The 16505-nt window shown below is 41.3% G+C and overlaps 1 protein-coding gene across 5 annotated transcripts in view; it reads left to right on the forward strand.

Moving 5' to 3' along the window:
- The window catches only part of C2CD2 (C2 calcium dependent domain containing 2), a 61987-nt gene extending 47402 nt beyond the window's left edge, over positions 1–14585 (forward strand). For all 5 annotated transcript variants that reach the window (XM_038400270.2, XM_043507045.1, XM_043507048.1 and 2 more), the window contains 3 exons: positions 2136–2263; positions 4411–4723; positions 9561–14585. In XM_038400270.2, the coding sequence (XP_038256198.1) occupies positions 2136–2263; positions 4411–4723; positions 9561–9787 (668 nt within the window). In that variant the 3' untranslated portion in view covers positions 9788–14585. The remainder of the gene's footprint in view (positions 1–2135; positions 2264–4410; positions 4724–9560) is intronic.
- Positions 14586–16505: the final 1920 nt, after the last annotated feature.

Raw genomic sequence — 16505 nt, forward strand, 5'->3', positions numbered from 1 at the left:
ATTCCATGCTTATTAGGCCTCAACTGGAGTATTGTGTCCAGTTCTGGGAGTCGCATTTTGGGAAGGATGTGGACAAATTTGGAGAAAGTTCAGAAAAGAGCAAAGAAATGATTAAATGTCTAGAAAACATTGAAAAAACTGGGTTTGTTTAGTGTGGAGAAGAGACGACAGAAGAGACAAGTTTTCAAGTACATAAACAGTTGTTACAAGGAGGAGGGAGAAAAATTGTTCTCCTTAACTGCTGAGGATAGGACAAGAAGCAATGGGCTTAAACTGCAGTAAGGGTGGTTTAGGTTGGACATTAGGAAAGCTTCCTAATTGTCAGGATGGTTAAGCACTGGAATAGATTGCCTAAGAAGGTTGTGGAATCTCCATCACTGGAGATATTTAAGACCAGGTTAGGCAAACACCTCTCAGGGATGGTCTAGATCAAGGGACCTCAAACTGTGGGGTGCTTTCACCCCCCCCCCCGGGGGGCATGGGGAACCTTGGGGGGGGGGCCTGGGCTAGCTCCCACGGGGGGTAGTAAGGGAGCACAACCAAGCCCTGCTTCATCCCCAGCTGTGCTCTGGCCCTGCCCCCAGCCGCAGTTCTTGGCTGTGGCTCTACTCCTGGCCCTAGCTCCATCCTCGCTCCAGCCTAGGCCCCTGTCAAGGCTAATTCCCCACTCTGGCACTTCAAGTGCAGAAGGTGGGGGCCTGCAAGGATTCTAAAAATTTAATACTTTCCACTCCAGGCTTGTATTAAACTCCCAAGGTTACAGCTTTTCTCTGACCTTGGATTGGTAGATGCTGCCACCACTCAAGTGCAGAACCCCTTTGAGAGCCCAGGAAGGCGCACTTGGGAATTACTTCCTGTGGGGGTACCCTCAAACCCTTCCTCCCCCCGGGAACAACTGAGAAAGGGGTGGGGGGGCAAGGGAAATCAGCTGTTCCACCAGCTAATTAAACAATGTGTGCATCAACCTCTTAAGACACCAGAAATCTAATTCTGCTCTTAAAGGTAAATTTTATTTTATTTCTTAAAAAAAGAAGGAAGTACATCTAGTAATTCAAGCTATTGCTAGATTTTTAAAAGAGCACTACAAGCATTAAGCACCAAGAATAGCTTTCTTGAGGTCCAGCTTAAAGATTACCAGCAACACAAAAGCACTTGGGGTTAGCACAGAGGAATCCACAAGCCATAAAGAAATAAAAGGGATAAACCTAATTGCATCTTCCTAGACGTTTACTGATCTACTTACATATCTGGGTTTTTAAATGAGTGCTTTCTAGATATGATACTGATGATTTTTTTTCATACCTGGCCCAAGCTTCTTACAGGATAGCTGCTGCCCTGTCCACCTCTCCCCTGGAGAACAACCACAGACAGACGGACAAAAAGAGTCTTTTTCAATTTTAAAATGTTCTAGCCTTCCCATTCGCTCTTTTGGCCAGGTGCCCACTCACTGCCTTTTACCTGTGCATAGCAGTGAGACTTTTTAACCCTTTACAGGTAGAGCAATTAGAGAACAGCTACTTAACAGGATTTTATAGCTACTAGCTGGCTGGGTGTCCATAAAAGGGAGCTACCTTCCCCCCCCTTCACTTACCACAGCCCCCAACTGCAGTCCGACCGTGGCTTCCACTCCTGGCCCGGGCTGTGGCTCCGTTCCTGGCCCCAAATCTGCCCTCAGCCTTGGCCTCCTTACCCCATCCATGTCCTGTCCCTGGCTCAAGCGGGGGTGGGGGCAGGGCAACTGTGAAAAGTTTGGGGACCACTGAGCAGGTAATACTTAGTCCTGCCATGAGTTCAGGGGACTGGACTAGATGACCCATCAAGGTCCCTTCCAGTTCTATGATTCTATTATTCTATGCCCAGAGAGACTCTGAAGCTTCATGTACAATCTTGGAAGAGTGAATGATAAACTTATTCCAGGATACAAAGGAAGGATGTGGGCATGGAATGGAAACTAATATTAAAATGATCATTTGACTTATATTTGGTTCATGTGGTGTTTAGTTCCATGATTTCTGTTGATCTGTATATTTTTGTGTTTAAAATTCAAGCTGTCTTCCTTTTCCTTCTCTTATGCTTTGCTCTGCACTTAAACCCTTGCATACTTTTTATCTTAAAGCACTTCCCTTTCTTTTCAGAGCTGCTAGTGTTGAATGGCACTGATCCAGTTGCTGAAGCAGCCATTCGACAGTTAAGTGAGTCTGCAAAGCAGAAGCTGAAATCTCCAAGAAAGAAAAGCACCATTATCATATCAGGAGTGTCCAAGGTAGAGTTCAAAATCACCCATGTATTTAATGCGCGACACTGAAGAGACACTTTGCTTTGCATCTGATGAAGTGAGCTGTAGCTCACGAAAGCTTATGCTCTAATAAATTTGTTAGTCTCTAAGGTGCCACAAGTACTCCTTTTTCTTTTTGCGAATACAGACTAACACGGCTGCTACTCTGAAACCTTTGCTTTGCTGAGTATGATACTTGAACACGCACTCTACTCTCTTCCATTCGACAGTTTTTGCAGAAGCTGGGTTTTATATCCTTGTTGCTTCAGAAATTAAGTGTCGCAAGTTAAGCCTAAAAGCAGAGAGTTAATCAGACACAATTTAGCCAGATGACTAACTTTACTAGATAGAGGCTGTTACCTTGGGAGGTGGGGCTATGGTTAGAGTTGGGGAAGACCTGTCCAGACTCAGCAGCCTGGTGAGAATTCCAGCTGCAAGTCAAAGAGATAGTGTTGGAATTCCAACCAAGCTAAAGTCCCTAGACTGGGTATGGGGCTTCATCTTTCAGACTGAGTTCCCTGTAAAAGAGGTTGTGTTTTTTGGTTTTGTTTTGTTTTGTTTTTTTAAAGCCCCACCATTCTCTCTGGCTGCTGGAAAAGAAAAGAATCTTTTTGTCTCTTTGTTCCCTATCCTCATATAGCCACCTGACTGCTCTCCCCCAACTCCCATCTTGTTCATTCTCCCTACTGAATAGCTCCAAGGCCTCTGCTGCTTCTCACTTTTCCAAGCTGCCAGGCAGTTAAATTTACTGCTGTTTTGTCATTTTTCACAGCTGCTTGAAGGATTCGGAGGAGAAGCAGTGCAAGCTGACATGACCCTTGTCTGTCTGCACTGTGCTGCATTGGCATGAAAGCTGGGAGCAGCAGCATTGAATCTGTCTGCAAAATGGGGATGATGGCACTACATAGACTTGCATTCAACAGACTTTCATAAAGGTTCCTTTGCCACCATAAGGTCCTAAAATCTTTTTTTTTTTTTCTTTTTAACCAAAGCTTAGATTTTTCTGGAAGTTGATACCTTTTTAGTTCCTTCCACACAGATGCTTACTTGCAAAGGAAAGTCTTCTACGGACCAGTAGTGATTATTGCAGTGGATTTTTTTTAACTTTTTTTTTTATTTAAATCAAGCCCAGATCATTTTGTTAAAGCAAATTTGATTTAGCTCTGTGCTCTGCTAAGAAAAGGAGCAAAGAGAATATGCAATTGTCATAAATATAAAGGGAAGGGTAAACACTTTTAAAATCCCTCCTGGCCAGAGGCAAACCCTTTTACCTGTAAAGGGTTAAGAAGCTAGGATAACCTCACTGGCACCTGACCAAAATGACCAATGAGGAAACAAGATACTTTCAAAAGCTGGGGGGAGGGAGAAACAAAGCCTGTGTGAGTGTGAGATGCTTTTGCTGGGAACAGAACAGGAATGGAGTCTTAGAACTTAGTAAGTAATCTAGCTAGATATGAGTTAGATTCTGTTTTTTCTTTAAATGGCTAAGAAAATAAGCTGTGCTGAATGGAATGTAGATTCCTGTTTTTGTGTCTTTTTGTAACTTAAGGTTTTTCCTAGAGGGATTCTCTATGTTTTGAATCTAATTACCCTGTAAGGTATCTACCATCCTGATTTTACAGAGGTGATTCTTTTACTTTTTCTTTAATTAAAATTCTTCTTTTAAGAAAATGATTGCTTTTTCATTGTTCTTAAGATCCAAGGGTTTGGGTCTGTTTTCAACTATGCAAATTGGTGAGGATTTTTATCAAACCTTCCCCAGGAAAGGGGGTGTAGGGTTTGGGAGGATTTTGGGAGGAAAGACGTTTCCAAACGGGCTCTTTCCTGGTTATATATGCATTAGACATTTGGTGGTGGCAGCGATAAAGTCCAAAGGTAAAATAGTTTGTACCTTGGGGAAGTTTTAACCTAAGCTGGTAAAAATAAGTTTAGTAGGTTTTCATGCAGGTCCCCACATCTGTTCCCTAGAGTTCAGAGTGGGGAAGGAACCTTGACAGCAATAATGTGGGTTTCTGGCAGTATCTGGGCAATGCAGACAGGGTGCAAAGAATGAATGAATAAAACCCTTGGGGTGGAGATTGGTGTGGTTCAGCAAATAGTGTTTTTTTTTTTTTTTGTCTCTTTCACTGTGGCAGACCTCCTTATCTCAGGACAGTGAAGCTGCACTGATGATGGACTATGCAGCAGCTATGGATAACTCATGTAAAGAGGAGGCGCCTTCCAGTGTTGGGGAGTCTACCACAGAAGTCCCCTCCAATAAAAAACTACCACTATCTGCTTCGCAAATGCTACCTGCAACTGCCCTAGAGGAAAATAGCCATAATGTGTGGGACTTGGATAACAGCAGCCAACAATGGAACAGCAATGCAATTTTAAACCAGGACTGTGAAGAGATGTCCGGAAGTTCATTAAGTGTCTCAGAATCTGGGAGTGTGAAAAAATCTAAAGGTATATGAGCTCTCTTGACACTTGCCTTCTATTGTATGAAAGTACTGATTTCTATAGCTGAACTTCAGTGTCTTTGTCAAGCAGTACTGTCAGGTGACTCTTCTATTCTTACCTTCTTTTCCCCTCTTAAACTTCCAAGTGGATTTGGTGCTGGTAAAAAATGCCTGACTGATAACCCTGAAGAATTAAATCCTCTAGCTAACCACAAAAAATACAGTACAGGCTTCCCCACACTGTGCCCCTCCGTCACGATATGGAAAGACTTGTTCCAGGAGAGAGAGGGTAAACTGCTCCAAATCCATTCAGTCATCTGGCTTCTCTGAGGCGATCAGTGACCAAACTGCAAATCCACTGATGCAAATTCTTTCTGGTAAATTAAGATCAAGAGTAGTGAGGGCCCAAATAAAGAGAGAAAACAGTACAAATCCACAATCCCCTGACCCTCCCCACAAAAGGAGATTTGTCTCTCTGATTAACTTTTTATTCTTTGTGCATATTAAACTACCCATTGAACAGTTTGTCCCTCTCCCCTCTTGCCTCTTTCAATAATACAAGTGTTTACAAAAGAGAGTGACACACAGGATGTGATTGTTTTCTTTAAATAAGGGACAAATTGTTTTGTTATCATAACTGATACTTGCTTGAGTGTGTCTGCAGGCTGCAAATGACCTGGGCATGACTTGTGGATCATTAGATTTTCTTTCTCCCCCTGTCCTCAAACTAATTTTGGAGACAAATTTGAGTCTCACTGCTTCTGTTCTTTGGTTGGTGGGATTTTGAACCTGAAAGAAACCATCTGGGAACACTCTGTTCAATGGACTCCACTTGCCTGTTACTAGTGTAGGAGAGAGGCAAGTCTAAGGGCCACTGTCCAGTAGCTGCCAAAGTTCTTATGTATGCCACCCCCCTCAAGACTTCTTCTGACTTTTTTTTTAAATGGCCTTCATGAATAGTACTGAAAACCCCACCACAATTTTTATCTCTTGTGCTTTAAATTCATAATCTCTGCCGTAAAATATACCGTGGATCTTTACGTGCTGAGGTTTCTCCCATTCTGTCATGATTTTCCCATCTTGTCTTTCCTGGCAGTCACTTATTGTTAGCAACTTACCTGAAGCTGTCAAGGTAATTAGCAGTTTGGCAAATGTGTCCATAAGCTGGCCATTAAGAAGTGCATTATAGTTTTGCCTATGCTTAACTGTCCCATATTTTGAGACCTGAATATTAGGAAATATGTGATTCCAGGGTGGCACTGTCACTAAGCCTCTGGACTCATTTCAGAATTTACCTTGGAAAACAGTGTTGTATTTGAGTAGCTGTTTGGGTGGGGTGGTTGTTAAAAATGCAGTTACATTAAAAACAGACTCTCTTCTTTCTCTGTACAAACTGACTACTCAGACTTAAATGCTACTCTCTCTCCTATTTTTAAAATAATTGTGTTCACCATTTCCTAACTCTTCAGTAGAAACATTCTGAGCTCATGATGCAATACAAGAGTGCAAAAAAACACAATACATCCGGTGTCAGATTCTTACATATTATGAAGATGTTTGTGTGTCACTCCACAAATAGCACAATGTTGTTCTACGCAAAAGCCTGTCCGAAAAAAGAAATTCACAGTCTAACTGTGGGGCTCTTGTGTGTTGTGTTCTCTGACAGCATCATGGCTTTTGTGAAGTAAGATAAGAATATTTCCTCCTTCCTTCATCAGCCCCCCGCTAAGTTATGCTAGTACAAGATGCTTGCTTGTTTAAAAACTCACATCTGCATTCATTTTGCAGGGGAAGCGTTTGCCAAATGTTCTACTTAACAAAAAAAATCCTTCAAGTACAATGTTAATGGTTCACAATTTGTACTGTCTTTCATTATTATTTTTGCTCTTGCATGTGTGGCTTTTTACATCTTATTACATTTCTGACTTCATCTTTCTTACTCATGCCTTTTGTAAACTTAAGAGGACTACTATGCCAACCTGAATTAATTGCCTACACAGTAAGTTATTTTTGTTTTACTTTTATTAAAGAAAATGTAGCTTTACCGAGAGACACTTATTGCAACATTAAAGCAAAACTTTCATTGTTTTCTCACCTGTTATCCTCTTCCATAATTCAGTGTTGGGTTTTTTTCCTTCTCTCCACAATGCCTTCGTTTATGTAGAGAGTTCTTAGCAGCTTAGTCTGCAGTAGCAAGTCATTTTAATTGTAGGTGTGTTACCGTTACAAATAATTGAATTGGGGCGGGGAAGATTCCCCTCTCCTCTGTCCAGATTGAAGATAATGGATTGGGGAAACTTGGATAATTACTGCAATTTTCCTGACATCTTGCGGTATTTCTATGGCATTCATCCATGTAGCAACTAGGAGCCTACCAAAGACATGCATGTACAAACTACAGATGATTACATAGCCATACATGAAGAGTGTGTGTGTGTGTGTTACAAATTGTTTATGGGTTTCTAACGCTTTCCTAACAATCCTCAATTATTTAAGCTATAATATCTTTATATTTAAAATATTGTAATATTGTTTCAAAAAACGTACTATTCATTACATACGTAGTGCATGTTTGTTTGTTTGTTTTGCCTTTATGGAGCCAAGCAAAAAAATTAAGACTTGAACGTGACTTGAACTCCTCCTTCAGAATGCTTGCTAAGGATTCTACGTGCCCCACTCCCTTTCTCTTGCCAGAAATAACAAAAGGATTGCATGAGAATACACGCTGATTTCTTATTTGCTTTCACCTGTTTCCAGTCACTTGTCCTTCCATCCTACTGCCTAGCTAACCTGGCTGTTTAACCAGCATCTCCTCCTGAAAAAAAGATATTCCTGCTTCCAGAAGTGTAGATTGAACATTAAAGTATAAGCCTTACCAGAGTGAAAGCAGAGGCATGTATTAAATAACTATATTGCACTTCCTGAATGAAAGCTACTTTTGTGAAATAGAGAAGACTGGGAGAAGGAGGGGCTTTAGTCCGAAGCCATGAATAGTGTGGAGACATGGGATACGAAACTCATTAATGAAACAAAAAAATGTACTTAAATACAATTCTTCAATAATCAATTTGAGTGGGAGTGGGGAACAATGTTGTTGTACAGGACAACTAAACTGGTATTAACTGTAAGGATATTGCACTGAATTTCATTAGGGTTTATTTAATATGATGCAGTTGACCGGAGACTCCATTGACAATAATGGTAGCCATATCCAATTTCAGGACAATATAATGTAAAAAGTTTCCCCATCTGCCTTGGTTTCTGTATTCATAGGTAATGACGACAAAGCAAAGTGAATGGCATCAAGGTGGTGATGCGTGCCAATAAAAGAACCTAGCTAGACTCATTAGATTAGATGGTGGTGTGGATACAAGCTATTGTGACGGTACAGCACTGGCAAGTTAATAATGGGGACCACATTTTGTTCTCTTGTACTAGTGTGAGCTCCAGAGAGGAAGATCATGAGTACTTGATGTTCACTGTTTGGGGGCCTAAGCTGCACTCCCCTCCAAGTTCTTCATTTTCACTGCCAATTTCCAATCTGCACGAACCCTCTAGAGGAGATGAAAATGCCACCACCCCATTGTACACAAAACCAAGTTGTCATTTTAAATCTATATTGCTAGACCATCCTTTTAATACTAATGTAGGCTGACCTCTCCTCTTAACTTCAGGGTTTTGTATCAGTCACTGACTAATTCCATGCTTCTGCCTCACAGTTGAGGCTATGTGCACACACAAAACAGGATCACATACAGAAGAGAGAATTCTTAAAAGTGGGGGACTGCTGGCTCCCAAAAACAATCCATTTTCTTACAGAAAGAAAAGATTACTGATAACTTGTGTTGCATATGCAAATTTATTGAAGAGACACAGGCTCTAGTTGGCATGACCGCATAACACATGACACAGTTGCCTTTTCATGCATTAATCAATGACATGAAAAATACTTTTAGTAATACAATCCTGGAGTATTAATTTATTATGTAACTACTTATGTCTGTTCATTTTAACAACCCTGCTTGGAGAATTTTGGCGAGAGTTTGGCAACTAAATTCTAACAAGTCTGTCTGAGCATGTGCAAACAGATCTTTGAAAAAAATTTATTACTAGTCCAGATTTGGGCTTGCTGCTTTTTTTTTCCCCCCCCCCCCTCACGGAAACAGTAAATGGCACATCTTTGACAGCAGGCTCCCTGTCAAATGCGAAGGCACTAGTGTCTCAAATACTTGCAAGAATGTTTGTTTTTAATGTGAGCAAAACAATGTGTGTTTCCCTAGCCTCTCTTGCTGAAACAGCTGAATTCTTTCTGCTGAAATTTTAAAAATGAAGAAATTCTGCCTGAGGCAGACACCTGCTGGAAATTTTCCATGCCCAGTCAGCTAAAGTTAGGCAAAGTTATAAGTACCTGACAATAGGTCCTTATAATGGCAAGTGTTGGGCAACTTAAGAGGCTAGACTTTCCCCAAGATTGTTCCATTTTTGGGGCAGAGGGAGGATATGTGAATGTTGCTGGAAATATAGTAGCATACAATGTAGATGCATTCTGTCGTGAGCATCTAGTTGACAGCACAGTTCATGTACAGGCAAACTTAACTTATTGTGACTAGCTACAAAACAGAACTTGGATAGTTCTCTAAGTTAGATAACGTCAATGCTCTTTCTTAATATTCTTGCTCCAGTACAGAACATTCTTGGTTTCCTAGTTTGTCTTTCACACTAAGTATTTCAGAGGGCATAACTTAAAATTGATTATTTTTTAATAGAATGTTAAAAAATAAAATGGTGATCCATCAGGAAAAGCATATTTATATCTAAATTCTCCATCTCGTTCACCTCTGCAGGTGGAATTTTGAAAAAAAGTGCAAAGCTGTTTTTCCGTCGGCGGCATCATCAGAAGGATCCAGGAATGAGCCAGTCACACAATGACCTTGTTTACCTGCAGCAGCCAACGTCTGATGAAACCCGAAGGAAGGGAGCAACGCTAACACGCATCCTTCACAAGAAAATTCTTTCTAAGAACAAAAGCAAGAACAAGCTGAATGGCACTTCAATGGAGCCATGTGTATAAAATCTAATGTTCTCTGAATGATACTTGCACATCAATTGATCAGCTGTTTACAAAACCATACTAGAAGATGTAAACACAGATCATGACATACATAAAATGATATTCACAAATGCAGTGGTTCCAGAATAAGCAGACAAAGCTTGCCTTCTATTTTTCCAAAACACTTCTTTAAGCAAGAAGAATCCTGTCCCCACCAGCCTACCCCTAAGCATAAATAGTGTTGATTGTATGATGACAGCATGTTCCCCGCCCCAATCCAAGTTGTCACTCTGCATTCAATCCTGATTTGCAGAAGGTTTGAATCTACCACTCTTAGTGATGATATTTTTATTGGGGGGGGGGGGGGTAGAGAAGATGGGTCATACTGTAGAAGTGGTGTGACTGGGGAGGCTCACCTTTTTTTAAGTTTACATTTAACTTCTAGCCAACATGACTTCTTGGTTTCTAGATAGATGACTGGACTACTGTAAAGAGGTAATATACCACTGTGGTTTTTGTTTCTGTAATATGAAACAATAATAGCAATGCAGATCTCAACTTGGGTTTCTAGACTGAAAGTGGAAGCCGAGAGACGCTGATCTGGTTCCTGTTATAATTTGGAAACGGGTTTGTTTCTGGAAAAGGAAATTAAATGTTGATTAAGACAACCTGCTGTAATAACTGCTAAATCAGTGTAGATAGACATTTACCTTTGATATTAGCCATAATAATTGATGATTATGCAAATACATATCCTAGAATATTTAATTCTGTGCATATATTATGCTAAAAACCCTTTTTTTCTAGGTTTACTTTGTTCCCACTTGCAAACAAAGTATTTAAAAGGTCTTATTGTTACTTTTATTTCCCCACTATATGAGAAGCTAAAAGCGCTAATGCAACAGTTTTATGTTGGGGACTCTACTTCCTTATCTACAGTACTTTGTAGACAAGTATACTAGCAATCCTATCAAAAGCAAAGTTAGGAGCAATTACTGTTTGTGTAGATTACATTTAATCCTACTTAAATTTGTATTAGTTCATGGTCTGATTTGCCAGTTACCAGAAGCCTGGAAAACAGAATTTTTGAAAAGTTTCTCTTTCCTCTCCTTCAGTTACTAGTTTACAAGTTTTGTCATATGGTAAGGGAGTTTTTTTGGTTTGTTGGGTTTTTTGTGTGTTTTAAAATTATATTGCAGTTGGCTCCTTTCTTTAAAATCTGATAAATTGTAGTTCTCACTTGGTTAAACTGTCTAAGAGGGGAATAAAACTTCAGTATCTATATGCATTTTACAGATTACATATTTTTCTCATATGCCTGTTTACACATTTCTTTGCCATATATGCATTCCCTGTTGGGGACATAGCACCCAATCCTGCTGTCTTTACCCAGGCAAACACTCGCATTGCACCAATATCACCACTAATCTAAACTGATGCAATTCCATTGAAGTAAACAGAGTTGTGCCTGCTTCTGTCACTAGTGAATTTGACCCAAAGACTTCAATAAGACATTTGACTGAGTAAGGATGGCAGTATTGTGCCTTAGCCTTAAAGTTATATTTTCCAAAAATGGAAACTGTTGAATAATTGAACTAAGAGCTTTCAATACTTTTGGTAGGCTCCAGATTCCTTAGCAAAGATGTACTGAAGGGTATAAAACTGGGATGGGGGAATCTTTAGCAAAAAAATCAAATATCCAAAGAAATGAACCACCAAATGCTTTTAACTGAGCCTCTAGTTCCAAATACATTTTATTTGGCCTAGTGATAGCACTGTGGCACTACTGTCATGCATACCATTTTGCAAAAAATAGGTACTGTCAACAATCTTGCTGTATTTGTTGTTATAAATACCTTCAGGCATTTTTAAACACTATTTTAAAAAAATCTTAAGTTTGTTGCAGTTGCAGTTTTTGGTAATATAACTATGCACTCTACAGCTTTTGTGGGGCTTTTTTTGTTTTGGGTTTTCTTTTTTTAAATCTGAAATCATTATGGCTTTGGGATTAGGTTAAAATCCTACTTTCACATATTTGAGACTGTTTTTCCTTTTTTACTAACTTGCAAAATCCGAGGTTAGGATTCCATATCTACTTTACAACAGCTGATGCCATCAGCACTAAAAGGCTGAGGCTACACTCCTTTGGTGCACACACAATTCCCCTTGATTTTGTTAGGTGTTGGCACATAATGGTAGGTAAAAGAGAGATCCCTGCCCTATTTAAAGTTTTTGAACTGGTCTATACTACAGACTTATTGGTATAACTATATTGCTCAGGTTTAAAAATCCACACCCTTGAGCAATGTAGTTATACCACCCTACGTTCCATCCCCCATGGGAGGCAGATTAATTATGCTGGTAGGAGAGCTCTCTCCTGTCAGTTTAGAGTGTCTTTATTTAAAACACTACAGTGACACAACTCAGTGCTGCATCGATGCAGCATTTTAAGTGTAAACTTGCTCTTAGTGATGCTGTTTGCTGAAAGGAATAAAAACAAAATTAAACTCTGAAGGTCGTGGCCTTTCTAAACTAAAGTTTTCCTAAGGTGCATAGATATCACCATAGTATACAAGAACCTAGGAAGTGCAGGATTAGGCCCTGATGAATGAAAAGAATCACTGATTGTGAACAAACCATTTGACACTAAATTATGTAAAGTCTGTTAAATTACTGAGTTGGAATTTTTGTGTACAAAACCTTGTGTGGTTCATCTTTTAAATTGATGTGAGGGATTACATTCATCTTGGCAGAATGCAAACAGGAGGCTCTCTCCTCCACCCCCAGTAGACCAGTAACTATTGATTTTTATGGAAGTCTTGGATGACTGCCAAAATTTGAGTTTTGGTGTGGGGAACTAAGGTGGAGACTAGTGTAGCCTGCTCTCAAGATGGAGGGGACAAAGGCATTTGGGATAAAGTGGGGTCTTAATTTTTGTTAATAAATTAAAAACTTCTCAGTGGGCCTCTCCAAAATAGCCCTGTTCAGATGGATAGTGATTTAAGATTTGCTGCATGTGGCTAGGTCATTTTTCCCCTCTTCTAGAAATCACTGTAGATAGCATTGAGAGCATGTTAGCCATAGTCACTAGTTGTGAGCCCAAACTGACAGTTCAAATCCTCAATATTTCAAATGTTCAAAATCATGATCCAGACTCCTCAAAATTATGAGATTAAAAATAAATGTGAGGGGGTTATATGCTCTCTGGTTTCTGAGCCTTTAGGGTGAACTTGGTCATGTTTTTCAAGCTTTCTTCTGCAACCATGAGGGCTAGGAACTTACTCTTATTTTTAAATGAAAGCTGAGATTCTCATGTAATTTTGTTTCCAGGAACTGGGGCTTTAAATAAAATCTCATATTGGAAAGCTCACCATTAAAATTGCAAGAACTTGCAACACTCAATCCCATGGGAACAGATGGGCACATACCAGTAGTTCACTTACAGCCTCCTCCTGTTTAAGTGAACATGAGTTTTGCAACAGAGTTCAGCAAGATTGGGCACGCACTTAACATTAACACTGGGTCGAATCCTCTCAGGTGCTAAATGCTTCCTGCAACGATCTGTGAAGAATATCAATAGGCACTGGGGCAGCACTGCACCTTGCAAGATCAGATCCAGTATGATTCCCTAACTTTGGGGAAGGGCAGGGGTTGTAATTTACAGACACGCACATCTTAATGATTTTAGTAGTTCAGCATTTGAGAAGGAGCATCACATCACACACCAAAATCTTTGCATTATGTTGGTCCCCTCCCCCCCCCCCCCCGGTCATATATAATCTCAAAGCTGTATTGTGGAAATAATTAATGAAATCTTTTTGTGGTGTTTTTTAAATTCTTATTTATCTGTGCATTCTGTAAACCAAGGAAAGCATACAGGGGTTGGTTTATTTGTTTTTTTTCCCCCATGTGTTTTCTCTTTATTGTTATGTAGAATTTGCAGAAGGAAACAGTGAAACTAACTATACTTTGTGCATTTGACAGCACTTCACCTCCCCACCCAAATAGTGATCTAGTGATCCCTTAGATGTTAGAGCAATAGTACTATGGGGTTTGAGGGGTAGAGGAGGAATCATATAAATGTGACTTCTTTTTTTTATTGATTGCGTCTCATTAAATATAAAGCTGAAAGTTAAGATATGTGTGAGCAGGGTATCCTAAAAAACCCAAGTACACCATAGCATAGGATTAAATGATTGCTCGAAGGGAACAGAGCCTATTAGTTCAGTCCATGTAGCTGCCCTACGGGAAAAGCTATGATATAAAGAGCAGAGTTGTTAATTTAAACTGCTTTTAGCAACCAATGGCCTCGCATTTACTCCTTGACATCCACATTGACTTCAGTGGGACAATTAATGTATTTAAAGTAAGGCATGTGCTTGGGTACCTGGCAGAATCAGGGCCTTAATGATAAGTAAACTCTGAATACATTCAGTTAATCTTCCCACCATTCAGTTAAGGGTGAGCAATGTATTACTCAGGACAGCTATACTGCTGTTGTGCAAGCTACTAGCGAGCTGCAAAAGTAGCTGGCATATATGGACCTGGTTACCTTGTTATTTAACAACCCTATATAAAAAGTGTAGCTGTTTACCAAGGGTGTAATATACTCGCATATTCCAAACAGTGAAACATTTACTCTTAGCACTCAGCTGTGATAACTTTTTTAAATTTGTACACTAAAATAACTTGGTGCAATTAAGAGGACTGTGCTGTACAGATTTATTAGACTATCACTAATAAGCATGAAAAGAGGATGTCTTCTTTTTTAAAAAGAAAGAACTGCTGTACGTAAAACAATAAACACCGATTGTCTCTGTGTAGTATCCTGTCATATGTGCCTAGGTCTTCCAGGTGTACCACATTGCTTGTCTGCTCATCTCCATTAATAACAAGACTCCTTGTTTTCAGGGCCTCTTTACCTGTTTTCTTTTAGCAGCAAGCTCCTCCTAGCTGTGCCTGACCCTGTGTAGCTCCGTTCTTATTGTGCCTGAGCCCATCGAGGAAGAATCCCTTGCTGTTCTATTGGGATGCATTCTAAAACTGTGTTGGGAGGCAGCCTATTGGAGGGGACTGAGGGACTAATGAATAATTTGAGCCTAAGTTTTGATGTTTGCATTGTTTCTCCAGGTTTATGAACATGCCCAGCTCTTAATGGACAATTTTGTTATATCCCAAAACCAACTATCACTTCACCATTTTTTTGTCAGAAAAGGTCCTTTAGCAGAACAGAATGTCCAGATGTCATCTTGTGTGGAATCCTACAAAAGTAGGGCTGGGTGCCACCTTGGCAGGTAATGTAGTCCAGCCCCCTGCACTGAGGCAGGATTATGTATATGTAGTAGTATAGCAGTATTGGATGTCAAGATGCAGTGGTGTTTAGATGAACTGAATGGAGCTGTTTGCCTAAAGGATACTGAGTGTTCTGAGTGTGTTAGTTTTTATTTGTGTGTGTGTGTGTGTGGGGGGGGGAATTCTGGAATTTTTCAATGTTCATTTTCCAAACATTAAAAGTGGGATGAAATTGGGCTTTTAAAAAATGGAAAAAAGAAAAACACATTCATAATATACACATTTTTTATGTACAAAGATATTTTTGTCTCACTCGGAGCTAATAGTTTTTCCAGAAATCCTGATTTGCGTACACTCACATAATTTTCTTCAAAGCATCTTCACTCCTGTTGAGCCTCTTGCTGTCCTGGAGATAGTCCAACCTTGAAAATAAGCACCCTGCGACAAGACAGCGAGGGGGTACACTCAGAGCTCACTATGTCACTTTGCTGAAATTGGGAAGCGTCTTGATGACTTTTCCAAAAAGCCAGCACATCTAGTTTCAAATCAGGGTTAGGCATGTTCAGGTAAGTCAGTAACAGGTTTACAATGGTGCCATGGAGCCAGGCCCATGCTCAGAAGCGGCCCCGGCCTGCTCCACTTGCACTGAGCTGCCCCCTGGCTCTCCCTCCCCCACCCATCATTTGCTCCTTTTGGCCTGCCGGTCAGCCAAGGGTTCCTCTCCACCCCCTAGTCCCACCCGCCAGCTCCTCCTGGCTGGACCACAGTGCATCTCCGGCTCCAGGCAGTCTCCTCTTCCCATTAGCTATGTGGCCCCCCCCGTCTCCCCGGAGCTGAGCCACCTGGGCCTCATACAGAAGCCTGGCCCGTTGTGGGGGAGGGGACGGTGGTGGGCTTGGCTGTGCCCCTCCAGGTAAATGGGTCCTGAGGGAGCCTGGCTGGGACAAGCCCTGGCCTGGCTGATCAGGTCACTCCTGAGGGGCCAGTGCGATTCCCCACCCCGGGACCAGCCCTGGCTGCGCTGGTGGCTCAGTCCGGCAGACACAGTCACGTCCCAGTAGGGCTGGTGCTTGCGGCTGGAGGCAGGGCATTGGGGGTGCTGGGCTGTGAGGGGGTGGGGAAGAGCTGTGTGGGTTGGGGCACTAGGGAATGGAGGTTCTATGTGGGGTGCTGGGCAGTTGTGGTGGGGCTGTAGATAGGGGGGTGCTGGGCCGGGGTGGTGTTGTGCAAGGCGCAGTGCATTTGTGGCAGGGTCTGGGGGTGTGCTGGACATAGCAGGGCGGGGGGGCGCTCTGGGGCATGCCATGGGCCTAACCCCAAAGGGAAGGGGCATGCTGGCAGCACAGGGCCAGGCGGGCCATTGTAAATAGTGCCCTTGCACTGGGCTGGGCAGAGCAGGACAGGACTGTCCCGGCCATGCCCCTGGCCAGCCCCTCCTATCCCCAAA

Source organism: Dermochelys coriacea, chromosome 1, assembly GCF_009764565.3.
Source record: "Dermochelys coriacea isolate rDerCor1 chromosome 1, rDerCor1.pri.v4, whole genome shotgun sequence".
Classification (NCBI taxonomy): domain Eukaryota; kingdom Metazoa; phylum Chordata; order Testudines; family Dermochelyidae; genus Dermochelys; species Dermochelys coriacea.